The sequence below is a fragment of the Homalodisca vitripennis genome, chromosome 3, assembly GCF_021130785.1.
Source record: "Homalodisca vitripennis isolate AUS2020 chromosome 3, UT_GWSS_2.1, whole genome shotgun sequence".
In the NCBI taxonomy this organism is placed as follows: domain Eukaryota; kingdom Metazoa; phylum Arthropoda; class Insecta; order Hemiptera; family Cicadellidae; genus Homalodisca; species Homalodisca vitripennis.
Window position 1 is genome coordinate 106101899 of NC_060209.1, and position 23393 is coordinate 106125291.

General features: G+C 31.0%; 1 protein-coding gene across 14 annotated transcripts in view; it reads left to right on the top strand.

Moving 5' to 3' along the window:
* LOC124357269 (CUGBP Elav-like family member 1) overlaps window positions 1-17507 on the top strand; it is a 1015984-nt gene extending 998477 nt beyond the window's left edge. For 12 of the 14 annotated variants that reach the window (XM_046808844.1, XM_046808846.1, XM_046808842.1 and 9 more), the window contains 3 exons: window positions 3861-3962; window positions 9729-9944; window positions 14860-17507. In XM_046808844.1, coding sequence (XP_046664800.1) covers window positions 3861-3962; window positions 9729-9944; window positions 14860-14993 — 452 coding nt within the window. In that variant the 3' untranslated portion in view covers window positions 14994-17507. The remainder of the gene's footprint in view (window positions 1-3860; window positions 3963-9728; window positions 9945-14859) is intronic. The other 2 variants (XM_046808854.1, XM_046808855.1) reach the window with 1 other exon arrangement.
* Window positions 17508-23393: the final 5886 nt, after the last annotated feature.

The following is a 23393-nucleotide window of genomic DNA, read 5'->3' on the forward strand; positions in this document are numbered from 1 at the left end:
CTACACTTGAGATCACGGGTGGTTCCAGATATCTGCAAATTTGGTGGGAAAGGGAGAAAGAGTATTGGATGTGGCAAGCGTGATACCCTCTATATTATCCCTTATATAACCATGGTAAATATTAAGCACTGACATATTATTGTATTCTTTTCATAACATTGTTATAGATTTTGAGATAACGTATCAGTACATTTATTCATAAATGGATATCTTTTGATTTGAAACAACAGTTTTTTTTTTTCATTTTCACTAGGAACTGCTGAAAATATGATAGTATTTCTGAACCTGTTTGAAACATCTCGGTGAGCTTTTTTTAGGGATCATATTTAAGTGGAAATAGGTCTCAAATGCTTCTACAGGTGAACCAGAAAGTAGTTAAACTTCTGAATTGTTATTCGTTATTCAATTAATGATTTTGTGGTTATGTATTCTACCAAAAAATATGGCCAACTTGTTAAATACTTTTAAAAGTTCTTCATTTTCATTATTCTTTCAAATCCTCAAAATGTTTGTTACACTAATCACAGAGTTAACAGTTACCGTTTTGTGAGCATGAGCGTGGTTGCTAGTTGCTAGTTTAGTTTAGTCGATCATAGAAGATTTCTTATGCTTTTTTTCATTGAGTATTATTACTGGCATTTGGTTTGGCTTGGAAATATATTTATGTATAGAATGTCATTCTAACTGAATAAAGTGTTGTGTTTTATGGACTATTCGTGTGCTATTTACTGGTAACTGGTTTAGTTCAACCTCATGATAGATTCTCAAAAATTCAGTTCAGTAATATTTACTGCACAGACTGCAGACAAGATTTAAGATCTTAAACCCCTAAATGGTTTTTATTTTGTGCCTAAAATTATCTTGTTTCCTGAATTTTTGTTGTTGTTTTTTTATAGAGATATGTTTGTAGGGTTTACTCTATGCTTTTTATGCAAACAAGTTTTTGTTAATGTATATTTCAAATTTTTGTTTAAGGTATTGTTGGCAAAAAAATGTTTAATAACCTTATTAAGGCGTTTTTCATTCTCGCAAATGAAACCATAAAATTCTCTGGGATGGTTAACATGCAACAACACGTGGTAGCTGTCTGCGCTGTGCGACTTCAGCGAACCAAGGTGCAAACACTAGTGACGGAGGACCAAGGAAGTTCTGACATCTAGTATTAAACGCAAGAACTACTTGTGCAATGCACAGTTATCATACAAATGCTTCTTGTGCAATATTACGACAGACAACAAAATAAAACAAGAACAATAAAATGATGCATAATATTACATCAGTAGCACCTTATTCATATATTACGTCAATAAACGTAAAAGGATTAAACACATGTGCAATTGACTTTGTGTGAATCAATCCTATACTTGCAGGTACACGGACACAAAAATAGGTTTTATACAGGAACTACTTGCTTGTTCTTGTAATATACTACTTCAAGTTCAGATATTGATGATGGTAGCTAGGACATAGTGGAATGAAGTTTTCTATGTCAACATTATATTCAACTAACCTTTGCAATGTACCACTCAATGTTACCTCCTCAAATAGTACAAAGGTGTAGTCTAATAATCTAGAGTCAATTTGCATTGTATAAGCACACACCTTGTTTTTGTGAAATCAAGAGAGGAATTTCTCCTATGAACGAAATTTATCATCAGCTTACATTCGTTTTATTGGGGATAAAATGTGAAGGTTTAAAAATACAAACAATGTTTTTCTCAGATCACATTTTTTAAGCTTGATCCCCTTAAAAGACAACATAAATAGTTATATCAACATCAGACTAGGAGAAAAACAGATTTCATCCATCACTTTCAGTAAAAAAAGTCAGTATATTGTGGTTGCTTGATCTGAATAAATTTTGTTTTATCCATTTACATACACTCTCATGTCAACCCTCACAAAAACTATCATAACTGACATTCGATTAAGAAATAATTTCTCTTAAATTATCAAATCCACAAAAAACTAGATTGCTTGTTTTATACAATGCTAATTAGTTCTTGGCTGCTGAATTATTACCTCATTCATTTACATGCCCTCATGGGCGCCACCAATGATTATTTTGGGGGAGGGGGAGCAAAAACTATTAATAGGGGGGTGGAGGCCTTAAAGAGTTAGTTTAACTTGTTTTGTGTATAAGGCAATATTTAATTACATTGTCTTGAAGGTCAAATAATCAACCTGTCATTAAAATATTAGTTTTATTAATATAGCTTCCAAGGTTTCTATCGGTTATTTATTATTTTCCTCTTCTTCCAAGGGTGTGGCATAGCAACCCCCTTGTCCCTATATGGTATCGCCCATGCATCCTTTGTTAAACCAAAAATAGATGTAAAGTTTTTGAAAATATTTGATAATATTAAATGCAAATAACTTATGGAACATTCCGAATAATTTAGATTTTAAAATTTATTTATTGTTCTCACCCTATTTTAGCATAAGTATTTTAATCGTTCAAAAAAAACTTATTTTTGTACATAATTGTAAAAAATACTTTTAAAACTATTCAGTATTTTTGTATTATATATTTAATTATTTACAGTTTATTCCAATGGTTTATTTTATAAATATTTTGTAATACCTAAAACATTTTGTAACACAATCATAAGAATCTGTCCAGTCATTGACTTCTTTTGATTCTGTTTCTGTTTTTCACCGTGAGTGTAGGAAATCCAATGGTAATGAGTATATCCGCTATCCAGTAACAAGATGTTCCGGATTACACTGAGAAAACGTTAACATTGCCAAGAACACTGAGACTTGTTTAGAGTTGTTGCCAAATGGTTGTTTGCGAATTTCACGACGAATGTTAAGGCCACTTTGTACTCAGACGTTGTCGTTGTAATAAACATCCACCAGTCCACTGCTTTGTTTCTTTATTCTAGCCACTTGGAAAACTTTCAAGATCCTTTCATTTGAATTTGTGTTTAGATTTTTTTAGGTTTTCTTATTGTTCATAATGAATTTTATTTCTTCAAGAAATCGATTCATAAGGAAATGAACCGTGAACTATTATTTATCTACATAAGATTAAGTCAACAAAATGTAAGTTAAATCATTATTTTTTTAGAAAATTAGAGAATTTATTTTTGGAATTTTCAACACATTTCATTGACATGGAAAAATAATTAAAAATATTGTGTGGCTTGTTTTAATCCTTCCATTGCCAACATATGGATAACCGGACAATTTAAGAACATGTATAAAATGCAACATCCTTTTTTCCAGACATTTAGAAAAAAATATAAAATGTACATTCTTAAACATATTTTATATCAGTTAGTACTAAAAATAAACATTCTTTCTGTTAAACGTTTACAGCATAAATGTAACTGATCAATCAGTAGCAGTGATAATAGTTGACAATGTCATGACACTGTCCCCTAAATGAGTTAAAAAATTATAATTTTATTGATTTGGCATACAGTATATGAAAACTTGTAAAATGTTGGGATTGACAGTGTTAAAAGGTTTACCCTAGTCCTTAGGTGATAAGAGAATCTTATGTGATGCTTAGTGTGTGTATGCTTTAAAGATGAGAACTCACGGTAAATCATTGTAATTCAGCTGCTCTTAGCCCAAGTGCTTTATAGATTTGAGACAATAAGTATTGTTAACCGTATGTCTATGAATATATGCCTATATACTTGCCTCCTAGATAAAATTAGAGGGTTCTGGTGTGTATTGGGCAAGGAAAGGCTTTATGGTTGGCATTTCTGATACAATCAAACCAATACCTAGTTCTCAGAAGCCCAATGAAGTTGCAGGTTCATAATGGCTCAGATTCTTAATATCAAGGACGTACAAAAAATTCTGTCTCTTAATCGTTGATGAGTGAATTTTTATAAATGTTACAGCCACTGGCACCACCACCTTAAATGCCTTGAATTCTCCGCTGAACGGGATCACCTCAACGGCTCTGAGTGTCCCGGACGCTTACACGCACTTCACCAACAACTGTAAGTACTGAGTGTACTGGCTTGTCGGTGTCGGTGTGGTTACATACTTCTGTACATATGTGTTCACAGTGCACACCTAATACGGTTAACTTTGTGTTTACTTGTCTTAATCTTTTCATATCAAATTCACAATTAAACATTATTAGTTACAATTTTCCATTCTTAAGTTGAAAATTTATTGAAAATAATATTTACAATTTCTTAGTTACTTATTCTTTCCTATTTTGTACTAAAATTATTAGTTATATTTTGAAATTTCCTTTTTGTGTATACAAATTTTAAGCAACTATGTGTTTACAATAAATGGTCATGTAAATAATAAATAGTAGTACTAGATGTAGTTGTAAATTAATTGTCTTTTAGATTGATCTTTTCATTCAGTTTTTGATGTACTAAACAGTTACACAAGACTTGTGCAAAACTATATTTATATATTACTTACTCAGCTTGTTTAAGTGGGTAAGCAAACATTTTAATGTTGTGTGTTTCTTCTAAATTCACGTTATAACTAAGAATGTAATTTTTTTATTAGAAAATCATTGTATACATTTTACGTTATTGGTTGCAATAAGTTACATATATTCATTCATAAAATTAATGTAATAATTTTTAATTGATCAAACAATAAGTAAAGTTTAATATTCATAGAGATTTCATGATGAAGTCTTTATTAAAATTGTATAGAAGACAAAATGCAAAGTATGAGAAACATAACTTATTTTGATTAAGTTTTAGTGATCAATTAAATTTATAGTCCTGGGACATTGACAGCCAATTGTGTTTATGCTTTCATGTTTTCTTCATTCATGTGGATGCAACAATGGCTTGGTTCACTTGATGCTACAGGGATTAAACTATTGCCCCAATAAGATGGTCTTACTCTAAAATGTTCTCTGAATTTCTTCACTGGACAGTTTATCTGAAATTGGATGTCAGTTATTGAGAAAACTATTGCTTGGAAGACATAGGACAGCTTTTCTTAGCATGCTAAATGGTCTTTGTGTTTCAATGTTGTTTGTGTAGATAATATATGTAAGCTATTTTTTTTAAGTTGTGAAATATTTTTTGCACGACTCAGTTCTGTTTTTATACAATTTTGAAAGAATTACAGTATTATTGTGAAACAAAGACACAACAAATTTAATTCGTCTCAAAATTAAGAATGTACTGTAACGTTTCTAATTTGACATTCAATGGGATTTATACAACAAATCTCTTTTTTCTTCAAACTTTATCTAAAACATATACCATCTTCTTACCCTCTATAAATAAGACATAAGCTGTTACTCTTCTTCCAACCAAACAATAAGTTGTCATATACAAAGTTTTATTGTAATTTTCTGCTGCATTGCGATAACTATTTTACTGTTGTAATATCCTCAATTTAAGATGAGACCAAATATCATGTTTTAAACTGCATGATTGTTAAATGCAAAACATTTTACTATTCAACTTTTAGCTGGAAGAAAAAGGTTGTAAGTCTTATGGGCAGAAAGTAACAATGTCCAAAGAACATTTTCTCTTTGCGATGCTCATTTGGCATAGTTTCATATCAATCAGTGCTTTGCCCTTTATGTAAGAGATAACCATTTCATATTTTTGCTTCGGTTGTCTAAATTAAAAAGTGGTTAAAAAAATTTGAAAAGCCTCTGATTTGAGGTAAACAGTAATGTTTTTTTTTTCTTTAGAGAGAGGACTTTAATACTTGCTTGAAGAAAAGGTCGATTGTAGAGATCATCCATTTTTAAATTAACTATTAAAATACAAATTTATAGACACAACACAATACAATGGATTCTTTGAAAATAATTAGAATATTTTAATCCATACAATTCTAAAATTAAACTTTATAAAAAAAATACAAATTGTGTCACTTCACTTTACAAGGAGCATTTTCCATGCTTTACTTTTAAAAACATTTTCTTTTTAACTTTTAATAATATTTGTTTGGTTTTTTTTAAGTAAATTTATTTTTAATGTGCACAGATATTTTTTACCTATTATTTTTCACACTTTTTGTGAGAGCATCGACTTTCCCATGGCTCATATTCATTTTTTATGTTATTTAGTAATATCTGACAGTTATGTATTTATCCTGTACTATTTCAGATTTATTGAAAAAGGTGGCTAGTGATAAAGAACAAGATATACTTTTAATCTGATTTTTTAATACAGAAGTGTTTTTATAGGTGTACTCAACATTTGGTCATAACTATAACTTTGGTCATAGTGTTAAAGATTTGAGAAAATTAAATTATGAATGCTTTCATAAATAATGATGCTAAAATGAATAGAAGCATAACAGTTCTAGAAGTCCTTGGTTTAATCGTCAATACACACTGTGTGTTGTGCAATCTGGATATTTTCCTTTATTATCATATTTAATGTAAAAAAAATGTCAAGGATATAAATTCATTTCAAATGGAATACTTCCCAAGCTTCTCTAAAAATAATCTTGGGATATATTTAGTAACGTTTACGTTAAAATGTTTTTCTACTGTGTAGTTTTTTAGCCTTTTAGGAATCTGAATATCTTATAAGACACTGTTTTCTGCCTGTATGGAAACATAATTCTACTTTTGCAACTTTTAAAAAAAGTTGGAGTTCTATATTTTGTTATTCACTCATAAAATGAAGTACAGTGCCTGAATATCTAATCATTAAATTTATTTGCATTTCTTTACTATCCCTTTCATTTTCTACACATTTATTAATCTTATTTAAATACAAATAATTAAAAGTAGTCAGTAATAATGATAATTAGGTAACATTATCATTAAGTGACCATAGACAGAGTATTAATACAATTTTAGAACACTAAAGGTGAGATTTATTACAATATTAATTGTTGATACACTATTAGATGATGGTGCGGTATTGCGGACAACAAACGGATCACAGTTACAATTAGTGGATAGACATAAGTCTATAGTGGTTGTTGTTTTTCTCTTCTGCGCTTTGCTGCTGGTCTATCTGATTATTTTGTCTGCACCCATACAAATGTTCTTCTACATTTTAAATACATTAATATCAAAAGCTAAAAAAATAACTGAATAATTTTGTTTCAAACCCTTTCAACTGAATGTTTTTGTGCTATGTGTGTGCTTTCTGTGTTGTGTATGTGTAGTATTGTTTAAGGTGTGCATTTTACTAATTTTATAATAAGTTAGATATATCAGGTCTAAATAGTTAGTTAATAGTAGGATTTTAAATTTATGAACCTAAGCATTTTATTATTACAGTTCTGTAAATAGTAAACTTAGGTATATAGATTGATCAGTAGGTAATATCAGTAATGTAACATTATAGTTTGATAAGTTTTTCTATCGTATAGTTTTTGTCATACATTCGACATTAAAAAGATTATCAGAACTTGTATTAGGTACAAGCCGATATTTGTGGTTTCACACACACACACACACACACACACACACACACACACACACACACACACACACACACACACACACACTCTTATCCTCCATTTCTAATAAAACTGTTTTATGAGTTTCCCTACATAAAAGCCAGTTGAACAGTCTCTAAATCTGAAAGAAAAGCCTAGCGAGTATTTTTTAGTGAAATAAATGTCAGTGCAGAGCTTTATAACATATTATTAATTAATTTTTATTGATACTTAAGGATTACTTGAGTGGGGAACTCATTAGGCTGAAGGCGTTAGTTATGAGTTTGTAAACATTCTTTACATAACAGAAAAGCATTTTTTAAGAGCTGTAATTGTCAGTCATTAATTATGGTAATCTATTTTATAACTAAAATAATTTAATATATACTGTGTAGAAAAGATTTAAATATTATGTTTATGAATTCATATAAACAACTACGAAGTAGGTTTGCTACATGTTTTTTTAATCAATATGAAATTTTAACTTGGCTTTTTGACATCCTTTCAATTTTTAATTTTCGTTTACGTTTACAGTCATCGGTTAACCATACAATAAACTGACAACTGCTCTCATGTTTGTTTACAACTTTATTTTTCTGTTATTTCTTGGTTACTCGTAAGACCAATAATTATGGAGCCAGGAGCCAGTGTGCATTGTATAAACACACAGCCAGGTTTTCTTGAAATTGATAGAGAATTTTCCCCTACATAAGAAATTGATCATCAGCCTCGTTAGTAGAGGTCAAATTGATAGGGTATCGAAATGGTTAAAAATATGAAATTGTTATACTATTTTCGAATACAATTTCCTTATAGACTTCAAGAAAACTAGGTTGTTTGTTTATATGGTGTAAATTGGCTCTCAGCCTCCTGAACTACAATGTAAAAATGCATCTGAAGTAATTTAAAAATTACTTTAAAACTCCTTTAAGATCAACTTCTTAAATTTCCTATTTAAGGCCAATATTATCTGTGTTTAGAATCTCAGCCCTCTAGTTTCACAGAAGGTGGAACAGTTTGAGAGGCTGATTGTTGTTGTGGCCTCTAAAAGGGTTTTGTCTTCAGATACATTTACCTGGACATTCTTTTACGGGTTGTGCAAGCTCCTTGGGGTTAGCAATGGCAAGTAGGAAACTTTCTAACCTTCAGCTGGCTTTTTATAGGGAAAACATTAAAAACTGATATATTTGATTTTAATCATTCAAATCGGTTTAAAATCATATGTAAAGTAGTGTCAGAGAAGCTTAAATCATACAAAAAGCACACTAACTGACCCAACTAAAAGCTGTGTTTTTTGTTTGTTGTTGAGTTATTACGGTTTTATTTTGAACCCAATGTATTACATTTTCTTTTAGTATAATACACGTTAATGTTTCAGTTAGTTTGTTATTTTTTACTAAATTTCTAAAACTGTTATTATCTACAAAAATAAAAAGCACAATTTGTGTTCTTCCTGCTTTCTGTAATGATGAAGAAACTTCATGTATTTTGTGTTGAGTGTATTAGATGTGTTTTTAAATTATTTGTTTTATTTGAATGTATTTTTTACTTTTTTCTATAACATTACATCAATGGTGTTCTGCTGGCGTAAAAGGAAATTTCATTACAGTTTTTCCAAAAGCTTTTAAATGGATAACGAGGTGTAGGACATTTGCTGTCATTACGTATAACAAAATTAACATTGTTAATATGAGTACGTTTATTTAGGCTGATTAAGTTGATTGTTCAGTAGAATAAGTTAGTTTTGTTACACTCAATAATTGCAAATCTCATAACTTTGTAATTATTCTATTAACTTATATTTTTCAAACAGTATTTATATTTTACAATGAACTTCAGAGAAAGAAGCTATATTGTTTTACGGATAACACAAATTAATGTCAAATGTAAGGGATAAATTTCAAAAAAATAACTTTTGATTGAAAAAATGTTTAAAATCATCGAAAAATGTATAAATAAATTATTTCTACATGATCAATACAACGAAAAATTTATTTGGTTTCATTCACAAAATCTAGTAAACTCTACAGTTTATGTTTATTATGTATTGTCTGCCATTTAAGATTCTTAATATCAATTTAAAGTCATGAAGTTTTATTTTTTTTTTAATATACGGTTTCATATTCCATTTTTCTTCACACTATTAATTCTGGGACCTTATAAAGTCACATACTATTTATAATGCCATTGTCTGTCGTTGGGAGCATTATAGATTCAAGTATAACTTAAACAATAAAATAAGCTAAAGAGAGTAATATTAGTATATTGCTGTTACAAAATAATTCCTTTGGCCAGCGCAACACCTAGGTCACCATGTCTGTGTTGGACTGTACGGTGTGATGTTTTCGGTGGTTTGTTTTAAGACGAGCAGATGGCACTGAGTTATGCGGGCAATGGTACACCAGCGAAGTACCACCACCAAAAGCAGGCGGAGGGCCCAGAAGGCGCCAACTTGTTCATCTATCATCTCCCGGCTGAGTTTACCGACAGAAAACTCGCCCAGACCTTTTGCCCTTATGGTAACGTCATATCGGCCAAAGTATACATCGACAAAGAGACTAATATGTCTAAATGTTTTGGTGAGTGCAGCGTACACACTTCGATGGGTAATATAGCGGATCTTTTTCTGTAATTTGAATCCCTGCAAAGCATCCTGAAAACACATATGTTATAACTATTGCCTATGTTATAACTATTGCCTCTAAAGTTTTCTTTTCGGTGAAGTTAATTTATGAAATATAAGTTAAGACTACAATGGTTCCAGTTTTTATATTATTCTTTTATATAATTGGAACATATTTCAATGCATATTTTAGTTATTGTTAAAAAATATGGCTGCATAAATTATTGTGAGTTGCAAACTGAAAATTGGTATCTCAAGATCTGCTGCTGGATTTGATCTAGGGTGTATAAATGAAATTAGTTATGAAGTGAAGAAGCCAAAATGTATTGTAATACATACAAATTGTGTGAAATTTAAACATTAACGCATGTTACACTAGACAAACAATACGCAACTGAAAACCTGCTTGTTACACTCAGAACAAGCTCTGTGTCCCAATGCATACTATACGAAAAAAATCTGTACAGGTTTATACTAATATATTTTCTTGTATCCTAATTTTGTTTAATAAATCCAAATCAATGTAATGTATTTCTTAAAGCTCGTTCTAAAGAGATAAATTGATGATAAAATGAAAAGATGATGATTGAAGAAAAAATGAAAATAAATTATAAATTATATATCTCATTAAAAAATTACCTTTTAATGAATTACAGAAAAAGATCCATTTTCACAAATAGTACATATTGTGATAGTTTTTAAATTAGTTAAGCATTAGATTTAAGTTAGCTAAATAATTATTGTGAAGCCATCAAAAAAGCAACGTTATTGTTTCATGTTATTCAGGTAAAAACTATGGAGTTGCTTTCGATTTTGCTCTTTTGCATTATTTTATTTATCTGAAATAGTACTCTAATCTGAGTGAGACTGCATGGTTTCCGTAGTTAGAGCTTGGTTTTGGAGTGTCATGTCGTCGCCTGTATCGTCCTGTGCTGTCTTGTCTTTGTCTCTTTTGCTAAGTAAAGCTGTCGCCTCATTTTTTACAAACCCCGACCTTTATTCATATTATTTTTTACCCCAATAAGGAAGTCTAGGTAATATAATTATTTGTAGTTGATCTAGTTAATTTAGTGGCAAATAAGGGAAAACATTAACAAAACATTTTTACAAGAATTAGAATATTCAGAATTGGTATATCTTTGGTTGAATCACTGCTGTAGATATTTAAACGATGAATGTATAAGTAATTTGCTTTTAACTTTTGAATAAAATCTTAAAGCATCATAAATTATTTTTATGTTTGTAGATATGAGAAATCAAAACAAATTCATTCAAATATCGTTTTTTTCTAAACATAGCATAATAATAAAACTGTTTAATGTTAAATTCTTCAAGATGGTGTGAGTAGAAGTATATTTTTCAAAGATTTCAACTTTCTGTGAAAATAATTCAGCCAGTCTTAACTAGAGATTAAAAATATTACAAATCATTATTAAAAAAAAATGCTATTGTTATATTGTTTTCTTGGAACAGTTATATTTAACATAACACATTTAACAATGCATCAGTTGAATAATTTTACCATATGGAAGGTTAGGCATGGATAAATTAAAAGTTATTGGCTTTATGTACATGTTTTATTAAATTTCACAGTCTACCTTTATTAAAATATGTCTTCTGAACTAGGTACTGTATACTGGAATAAATATAAAGATAATGTTATATCTACTCTGTCATATCTTCCTGTCAGTTTAAATGATATATGATCAGTTTTTATCACATGATTCAATCATCAAGTGTATCATTTTGATCAGCTACTGAATATGCAGTCATTATTTGAATTTAAAACCCACCAAAACAAACACTAGGCGTACATTTAAATGTTCAAATTATTAACTATTGCAACTAATTGAAGATTCTTGGAACAATTAAAAAGTATTTGTTATTAATATCTAAACATAGTTTATTTCAGCATACTTGATATACTCCAGATGCATAAAAATGTTTAAATATTTATTGAAGTATAAAACCTTTAATAAGACATTCACATTTTACATTTAATAATTTTATAAAAAATGAAATAGACATTGGATTAAATAATGAAAAGACTTCAAAGCCAATATGTGTGTTCTAATTTTAAACTTATTTAAACAGTTAATAATATTGTGTTAATGACCATTTCGAAGTAGGCCAATTATCTATTCTCATTATTTGTTGGTGATTGTGTTGTGTATTTTTAATATTTTGTAATGAAGTTTTATAGAAAATGTGACAAATTCTTGTTCTTGTACATCTTATTATCCCAATTTGATGAAAAACCATCATTTAATCTTTTTATTGGCAGTACTGTAAGACATATTAATACATAAGACTAGTTACAGATGCGTAACACAGTAACTTTTCCTTTCCTGAAAAAAGTGTTCAATTGATGGGTAACTTAATCAAGGCTCTTTGGGACAAAAGCCTTGATTCTTTAAATGATGAGATACATCAGTACTATATATTAATTGTACATTACACTCATATGTGCCACTTGCCGCTTTTATTACATCTAATAGATCTGTATTCATAGAAACATTTTCCATCTGTGTTGTATTTGAATATAAGCTCATATGATGTTTAAATGGTTGTTAACTACAGCGTGTCCCTAAAAGAATGACCTGATTTTCAATATATTTATTTATTAGCAAGAAAGGCTGTACATCAAACGAATTGCATACTAAATTACTTTAAAAAGACTGAGGTTTACAAAAATGCATCTAATTGTTCAATGTGTCATCTTATGGCTGCACTAGAAACTTTTCTTAAGGTGTCTTCTGTCACTGAAGCTACAGCAGCTGATATTCTGTTTCTTTTTCTGAAAAAAGATATTTATATAAAAACTAATTCATCAATATTACGAGGTAAGGGAGGAATGTAAATACATTCTTTAACATATCCTCACAGGAAAATATCACAAGGTGTGAGGTCAGGGGACCTAGGAGACCAAGAACGAATAGCCTGGACTCGTGGTCCTGTACGCCCTATCCAACATTGAGGCAAGTTGTCATTGAGGAATCTGTGCACTTTTTTGTGCCAGTGCAGTGGTGCTCCATCTTGCTGATAGATGAAATTGTCAGAGTCAACTGTAAGTTATGGAAATAACCAGTTCCGTAGCATTGCAAGATATGATTGTCCTATTATGGTTGGTTCCTTTAAAAAAATAGGGTCCATAAACCTTGCTTTGCAAAACAGAACAAAAAGCATTCACTTTTGGTGAATAACGTTTGTCTTTTATGGTTTCATGAGGATTTTCGAGCCCCCATATAGGCACATTATGACGATTAACCTTACCGCTAATATGGAAAATTGCCTCGTCACTGAATATCAACCGTGGCATAAAAGTGTCATCTTCCTTGTCTTCTAGCATAGCATTACTAAAGTCCACTCGCTTTACTTTGTCATTAGCTCATTGGTCAAGAGCTTGTACCAGTTGTAATCGGTATGGTTTGAGGGTTAAACAACACCGTAACACACTACACTGTCATGCACGTGATCATGTGTCATGTTCATGATAACACAAGTTCTCGGCTAGCATGGCGCTTACATTTGCGGGGGCTCCACTGTTTGTTCAGGAACACGAGGCCGGCCAGGAATTTTCTCTTTACAGAGGCACCCGGTTTCTTCAAACTGTTTATACCAACATAGAATGTTTTTTGGTGTTCAGCATGAAATTGAATACGAAATTCCTGTTGAACTGTGATCACTGATTGTGTACAACTAAATTCAATAACAAAATATGCCTTCTGTTGCGCAGACACCAACTTGTGAGATACTGGCTGCACACTCAAGGTCAGCGTTGATAGCAATATACAGCAAATTTTTCTAAAACTTTAAACTATGTCTATAACATCTAGCACTGTTTCAATTACCTAGTGACGTTTGTTTCAATATTATTACAAGTTAAAATTGGGTCATTCTTTTAGGAACACACAGTATAACATATTGAAATAATAAAAAAAATAAGACTTTCCTGATTATGACTGCTATAAGGAATTTAACTTGAATTTATTCCTTGAATTCAAAAACTACATCTATTACATTAAAAGGATCTGTTTGATTACTAATTATGGGATTGGCAGTCCAAATGCAACAATATCTAGGTCAAATTAGCAATAACATTTTCTATGATTATTTTTGGTTTACTTTAAATGGATTTGACAACTGTCAAAGTAGTCCGATTTGGTAAAATGTTCACAGACAAGATTTTTATCACCATCTAAGAAGATAATAGGCATTTTGGTATACCATATACATACAAAATATTATTGGTTACTTGAAAGAAATGTTAATACAGGTGTATATGAAAAAAGGTCTATTAAGTTATTGCAATAAAGTACTTGAAGATGATGAATGGTTTTACTAGGTTCAACAGAAAGATGCCTCTTGTCGAATATATAATAAATTGTTAACATTTCTTTCTCTTCTTTGGTTTATTAACTCATAAGGATCTTGGCCTCAATCTACATGTGTCCTTATTGAATTTCATGATTTAACAGGTTATTTTTTTGTTTTGATGTTTATTCTAGTTTATATTACAGTCTTTATGGATATAGAAACTTTACATTTTGCATTCTAAATGTTTTATGTATAACCACAAAAAGAGCTAAAGAGAGATAATTAGACCTGAGTATTCGATCCAGATCTAGTTCATTAAGTTGGTGGCAGAAGACATAAAATCTAGGTGTTTCAATGCATAACCGCTGAAATTAAAAATCACTCAGTTGCTTGATTAGGAAAGCAGTCAATATGACTTAATGCTTAATAGAAAGATGTCAACTACTATACCTCCTCTTTACCATCAACCAACCGAAGATTGGAATTCAGCGTCTATATCTTGTCTTCATATGTATAGTATTATAAAATGTTATGAATGATTGTTGCTGTTACAGGTTTTGTGTCGTACGACAATATCCTGAGTGCCCAGGTCGCCATCCAGAACCTTAACGGCTATCACGTTAGTGGGAAGAAACTCAAGGTCGAGATCAAACGAAAGAAAGGCTACTCAGTAACAAAGCCATATTAACTATTCGTTCCTACAAAACAAAAGAGTTCATTTAAAATAATTTAGTATTTCATTGTTGTAGTTCTTTATTCTTTATTTCATGGTTTATTTCTCTAGACATTTAATTTTGTTGAAAAAGTTATTTTTGGGTTGTTAACCAAATTATTTTCCTTATGTTCTTCTTTATTAGTTGTTTTCATTTGAGTTATACCAAATAGATGAAGAATTAAGTCTGATGAATGGTCATTAATTTATTGCTAGTTACGATTGTTTTAGTTGTTTTATTTAGTTACCAGCATTGAGAGTGCGGTATTTGGTGCCACGCACTGATTAGTGTTTTTATCGCCCTCCACTGTACAAATGACCAATCCATATGACGTTGACTGATCGTTTTTTAATGGACCAATTAGAGCTGTTTCAGTGGATTGGATAGTAAATTGTTGTTGTTGAAATTTTTCGGAATAAACAGTGATTCATCGTTAAAAACATGTGACTGTTTTTTAAGTTGTGTGTTTGGAGAAATTTGTTAGTTTCCTTTTTTAGCGACCCCAGTGAAGTGAACTAGCGACGACGTTATCGGTTGTAGATCGTTATCTGGGACTAGTATTTTTGAATCACCTTTGGCCTTCAAGAACAGTATTGAATCCACCATCCATATCAACATAGTCAAATTAAATACTGTATGGCTTGGATTTGTACATTATAGACACGGATGCGATAATTTAATGTAATGCTTAGTTCTTTATGTAGTCAATTCAAATGTGTTTTAAAAGGTTTGGATTTTTCTGACAATTCATGAACAAGTATTTTATTGATGAACTTGCATGTCTTTAATGTCGAGTAAGTATACAAGGATGTTTTTGTTTATTTAAATTATGTTTTGTTTTAACTGTGTGATTTATGTTTTATTTGTGTTTTAATAATGTACCAGTGATGTGTTTTGTTGTATTATCTTTTAATTTTTGTCAGAAAAATCTGGACTTTTTGTAGAAGTTCTAGTTAAAAATAATTTAAACGGGGACTGCATGCCATTATATTGGTTTGAAAAATCTACTGTGCCATTAATTTATTTCTATGTATGGCAATGTATTAGTTATATAATATACCCTTTTCAATATTGTATTCCAGTAACTTTTTTTGCTGCAATTGTGAACATCACCCTTTAAAGGAATTGAAAGTTAAGGTTATGTTAGCATTGAAAGGAAGCCTTATTAAGTAAGACTATGTGTTATTTTATTACTTTTATTTACTAATATCGCTAAGTGTTAATATTATTGTAGCTGTTGCACAAAAAAGCTCATGACACAAGGTGTTCTTATGCTGAACGTGTTTTGCTACCAGTGTTTATTTGTTGTGAATTATATTTTTGTCTTTTAGTTCAAGTGTTTTGAAATCTATTTTGTCAACTGAATTTCAGATGTTCTTTCAAGGAGTTATTGTTTTATTTTGTGTGTTTTATTGATTTATATACTATTAATCCATTTCTAATTATCCATGACTATCAAATCAATCATCAGAAATGTTAAAGACATTAATTAGGAATTACTATTGTTTATTAGAAATATAACTCTGACAAGTTATTGGTATTTATTAGAAATGTTTGTTGGTTTTTATCTAAACTTTCTATCACACAAAATGATGTGTTTTTATATTTTTTAGCTACACGTTCATCATACTTGTGTAAAATTATACAACTTATGAGCTAGCTATCAAAATCTATTGTTTTATATGTTACTATACTATTACAATAATTAATTGTAATATATTATTTGTTTGTTATTAATCTTTATTGTGGGCGACAATATTCAACCCTGTGACTACCAAAGATTATGTTGAAGCTTGAGACACGATGCTGTAACTATGGATAAATTTGTAACGTTAGCCTTAACTTTTTGTTGAGCTTGTAAAGTACATGTTCCTATATAACCTTTTGTTTCCAAAAACAATTTGTTCACAAAAAAAATGTTTAAGCAAATTCTGTATGTAAATACTTTAATTGTTCTAAAACTGCTAATTTTGGTACAAGGCAACGTGTCGTTGTGAAATAAATCTAAAACAAAAGGTTATGAACGATCTCATCTGCACACGATTGTGTTGTCTTGTGTTTACACGAGTATACTTGACGTGAATGTTCTGTTGTCTTCTGTGTCTCCGTGTATGTAACTCAAGTTGTCCATAGTTGCAGTGAGAGCGTAATCGTAATGTAACGTAAACAACAAGTCCTCTAGTTACCAGGAGTCTCACGAGTTGTTAAGCCTTGCAGTACAATCACACTGTGCGCTAGCCGCTTAGCTTGGTTCCATGTCTGTACCGTGCGATTTGCTACTTGTGTGTTTCCGTTTGTTGTACTGTAGGTGCTCACTTCGTTTGTACTTATTTTATTTTTACTTGTGTCAAAGTACTTAGGAGTCATTATGTTGTAATATGTTTAAAGATAAAATACTATTGGATAAAAAGAACTTTATGACTTTTTCAATACAGTGTAAAGTCTTAGATTGAATAAAATACCTATTTTGGAAAGAAAATCAGAAATAATTTCCACGTCTGAGTTTTATTATCCTTGAGTATTTAAACTTTCTTCCACAATTCCTCATTTCCCTTCTTTTACAAACCAAGATTAGTTTAACTCACTCTATTTTTAATATATAAACCTAAGTCATTTAAATGATAATAAAAAAGATAACAGGATTTTGAGGATTGTTATATTTTATTTTTTAGGTGTCATAAAAGCAATGTTAAATTTCAAATAGCCGTACTTACAAACCATTATTGTTGGATGTAGAATTATGGGTGATATCTCGTATTAAAGTCATGTTTAATGTGCATCCAAACAAATTTTAATTTTTAATTTTTCTCAACAAGTGTATACTATTTGAGAATTTTTTCTAAATAATTAATAAAAATATGTATAGCAGAGATGGACGTGTTTTGAGAAAGAGACATTCCCCATTAACTCCACAAACAAAAATAGGAATTTTTTATAAAACATAACCAGTGTTTGAAGTTTTGTATAAAATAAAAATGATCACCAGTACAGCCGGCTTTTAAAGTATAAGGTTAAGCAAGCAAAATAAAATCTGTCTTAAGGTGCAGCTTTTGCCATGCACTCAAGTCTCTAGAGTCTTTTGTACACTTGGGAACTGTACTGTGAAGCTTACCAGTTTGAAATTTCATCCAATTCCATAAAATGCCTAAGACAACTGATCAGGCTCTCTGGGATATTCACTACCCTTGTCCAGAATGCCAAAGATGATGCAATGCTCCATTACTGTTGCATTGTAATAAAAAAGAATGTGTTTCCATTTTCCTCCTGCTCATTACATAACCTACAGATTGGATCATCCCTAAATAATAATGCTGACTATCCAATGTTTCCTCAGATACCCATATCCTGTAATCAGTCTCACAACTTGAGAAAACGGTGATGTACTTACAAATAGAAAATAAGACACTACTGCCAGGTTTGCCAAGGCATCAGCTATTACATTCATGAAGACCCCTTCATGACCAGAAACCCAACAAATGGTGAATCTATACATTGTTGATTCTGCCAAGGAAAGAAAAAATTGTTATCCTAGACATGTTTGGAATTAAATGTGCAAGAGTGTAACGTCTTCAATCGTACCTGGTTCTCTGTGAAAATACTGATAATCTTTTTCCTACATCGCAGATGAAGATACTCACAAGCTGAATACTGTGGGTTGAGAAGGACCAATCGGGACCACCAGTTCTCTACATTTCTTACTTCCAGAATTCCAGCACCTGTGTCATTTTCTGTTAAGGCATCATACTGTGGAGGATTTGTCAATGGAAAATTGTTGAAGCATATTATGATCAGAGATCATGAGTAAGACATCATCTTCCTAAATCAGCACACTAATTTTACAGTGTACTACTACTGCAGTCTGAGATAGATAGTAAGCACTTCTCTTGTCCATAATGTGAATTATAGAGTCCGTAGGTGCTAGATTCGGACAGCAGTCCAAGGCACCCGGGGTGTACTTGAACAGTTTCCGGTAATAGCCAAGCAGAACATCCTTTACATATCTGCTAGTGTGGCCATTGACCTCTTGACCTACATTGTTGGCCAAACAACAGACAATAAACCTGAAATTCGATGCAGGTCTTAATCATGGAAACATAAAGCCAATATAGAAGCCACGGCTTAAGTCTCCAAGCCATGACACTGCATTAAAGACCATTTCTCTCTTGCAAAGATTCTTTTCAGATATATTACTCAATTCAGATCTTTACCAAGAATAAAACCTACATACTTCAAACTTCAGACTTGAACTCAATGATAGAGCCTTTCAGCAAGAAAGGAACAATGCCTCCTAACTGACGTATTCTTATAAAGTTAACAATGGCCATCTAACACTGAGACCAACCCAATCACAATAGTTTCCTTCTGTATTGAATTTGGTAATTCAATTATTGTGGTGTTAAACTCTTACCAAGCCTCAGAATTATAACGCTATGTGCATACTCCAGTGTAAAGATACTAACTACTGCAATGACCTAGGCATGTTGTCCACAACCAGGTTCAGTAGGAGAAAAGCTATCTAACTATTGAGTATTTTCTAACTATTTCAGTATTAGCTGTGTTTCTAAAAATAATAATATATAACAAATTTCATATGGATTTACAAAACAATTTTAATACTCCTGTAATTATTAACTTAGAACTCTCAATTTTTGCTTTGTCGTTCTTCAAGTAATAACGTTTTCGCTCTACATACAATAAACATAAACTAACCTTCACCATTGCTGTGTAAGAGTACTTTACTGTCATTAATTTTGGAATAATAATGAGTTAAAAGTGGATAAAGCTTAAATTTTAAACTTTAGCTTTTTCCATATTTTTTGGTTATCGCAATTCACTTTAACACACAAAATATTTTTCTTGTACTTGAATACATGCGTCAATACTACCCAAGCAATAAAAAATTATTTCCTGTATATTTTAATGTGCTAAATGTTTAGAGTGTGAGAGGGGTTGATGGAAACCGGATCCATCACGGATCTTCTTTGGAAAAAAAAACTGTAAATGCCGATTTTATAAAAGGTTTGTCTCTGAGCTTTATTAATAGTAACAGCAAAATTTTATCTTTGTTGGGAATTGTATTCTTGTCAAACAGACAGGGTCTCTTTTGTAAATGGGTCTGGTGGGTCCTGGCCCAGGAGTGGCAGGGGTATTAAGGGTTTTGGAACGCAATCATGAGATTATACTTTAAGAAGCGACATCTTGTAATAACAATGAGTGCAGGATGTTTGCTTAATTTGAATCTTAATATTATAAGATTCAAAATTTGTCATTGTAAGCTGTAAGTATAACAAAGCAATTGTGTTCTAAAATACAAAGACATATGTCACTCTTTGTCTATTAATGTTCATAGTTTTGTAATGCTTTTCTATATAGTCAGAGCCCTTCTGCTTATCGGCCATGGGATTAAGAAGTAAGTTAAGGTCACTCTTTACAAAAATACAGCAGTTTTGGCTCTCGCCCATAAATTTCCATCCAATAAAATGTAACTTGATAAAAAATTTAATTTATCTAAATTATGTATAGAATAGAACATATTTTATAGATCACCAGCATATTACAATGTTTCGGATGTATAATGTACATTAGTCATAACGAATAAAAACATAATTGACTTAACAACTGTTAAAATTATGACGCCTAAATGAACAACAGTGAAAAATTCTGATTTTATCAAATTCATCATTAGTAAGAAAAGATTTCAATATGGATTAAAATGGACGAGGGTCAGAAAAGTGTTGTATGGAGTCAGATAAGAAATTAAACATTTTTCTTCCAAATATAGAAATTATTTTTCGGAATTATGCAACTGGTTTTGTATCTTGAAAAATTCTGATGGCAAAATTTAAGAAATGCGTTTTTCTTATTTTAAACATAAATGGAATGAGATTTGAACATTAAAGGTCAAAACCAAGATTCACTCTTGTCTGAAATGTTCTTTACAAATTTCTTTTTGTCTGAGAATGCAGTCTGTGTGCTCTTTTCTGAAGCACAAATATTCTTGCTAAAATTGATTCAGAGGCTTCCACATTGCATGACACAATAGCTGAAAATAGGATAAATGTGTACAATTGTTGATGTTTATTTAACTATTGTTAAACAAATTGAATTTTTGTAGTGCCCTGCCAAGGCTAATGCAAACATGATCAGGTTGAGAGTGCTATCCAAGTTCATAATTAATTATAACACCCAATAAAATACACATAATCTTCAAATACAAGAGAAACCCTATTGTACTCATGGCTAACTGCCTTGTGAACATGAAGATCACATCACATTAAAATTAGAATCTTAGACATTTAAAAATTTAATTGGAGATTATTGATTGTAAACCATAATGAAGTTGATACAAGGTGAGTGATTGACAACTCTAGCACCACCAGCGAACTGAACAAGATGATCCTCATTGTTATTATCAAATTCATTGACGTATATGATAAAAATTAATGGCCCAAAATCAATTATTATGGGCTCATGCTCTGACCAAATTAAAATCTGCAACGGTTTTGCCGGAAATTCCACAGTATAATAAATCAAAAACTCAACATAGATAAAAAAAATTAAATTTTTGCTATTTAAATATCCATTGAGTGGAATACCTACAACAGTGTTTTCAATTGGGGGTTACACAATAAAAAGGCCAAAAGTTTATTTAGTTTTGAAACATATTTGATTAAATTTTGGTAGAGTATGAGCTCTCAGGAGTAGGATAGTGCTGGATTAATAAAATATTGGGAGGGCTTTATTTATTTGTAGCATGCTCTTATTTTAATACAAGTCAATTATTAATATTGTTAACACATTTAAAATTGATAAAAATTAATATTCAACAAAATAAGTAGAGATTAAAGTTCTTGTAGACAAGATGAATTGCAACTTGAAAGTTCTTGGAATTTATCAAAAGTAAGTATTCTTTACGATTTAGAGTTCAAAATGGAAGATGTTTGCAAATACAAAGTTTGTTTCACCACTTGTCTACTGTACCACAGGCAGACCTGAAGACGATTCTCTGGCCCCTGTGCAATTAAGAAGGTCGGGCCCCTAGATTCAGGCAACCAATCTACTTACCTTGACAATTCACTTCCCTTCAACATAACAAAACCACATATTGACTGTATGTTAACATTGCAAGCAATATTTAAAACCCAAACTTACTAAACTGTTACCTAACTTACTTTGTCGTTGCTTAACTGATTTACTTTCATCCAGAATAAATGTGCCGAAGCCATGATCTTTAATGCGTTGTAAATAAATATTAGTTAACAGATGGAAAATAAAAAAATGAAGGTTTGCAATTACATTTTTATTATATAAGCAGTATAGATTTTATCAAACAAAAAAACTTAATTGAACCTCGTATAAAAATCAATATTGAAACATTAGGCTCATTTCAAAATTACATGTCATGAAAATACAACTCGTCTAGCCCTCTTCCTTGCAAAGTCATCAATGATATCACATATCAAACTCATTGCCTAATCAGATTCCATTGCCAGAATGCTGAGATCGTTCATCCTTTCTTGATTCACCGTTGATCGATTAGCATTTTTTATCCTTTTCATTAAACTGAAACCTCTCTCCTTGACATACATATGAAGGGATGCTGCAGAACAACCTGATTGCTATAGTAATGTTCGGAAACAAACTATTCAGTTTAATCTTCCTTACAGCATTCAGAAATTGTAAGAGTTGAAGAGATTTGTCTCCTAAGCTCGTCTTATGGATCGACTTCAAGTGTCTTATTCATTGAAAATTTTAATGTTTATGTCTTCTTTGTGCGTCTGGTACAAACTCAAACATTGCTTTTCAATTACATTATCTTCTTCCTAAATATACGTCCCAAGGCACTGAAAGAGGTAACTGATTTTTCCATAAAATTCAAATCTTTGACTAAGACCCTCTAAGACTGGGTTAAGAAGTTTACAGAAAACATTGATTCTAAACTTTTCCTCTTCATGTTTTACTGGATGTTCCGGTACGCGTCTTGTTGATGAAGCATCTCTAGTTTCGTCATGGAAAAGTTTTCTTTTCTTCTATAAACCCGTTTCACATTCTACACTTTCAGCCATGTTTGTTACCACTAGCTAACTCTCAATGTAGAGATGACTCCATTTGCCTTGCAGAACTTTTAGTTCCTCCATTAGATCACTGATGATCTTTGGCTCTATGTCAAACGTTACTGATCAGGATTGTAACATTTTACTTTTGTAATGTTACTGTGGTAATCAGCTTCTACAACTTAAGCCATATTGTTGACATCATGAGGCACTCAAACGATCTTAGGTATTTCATTAGCCCTTTCAAAACTGTCTTGCACTCTGATGTTAAATTAAGCTCCTAACAGTCATTCAGAGCATGAATAATGAGTGGCAAATCGA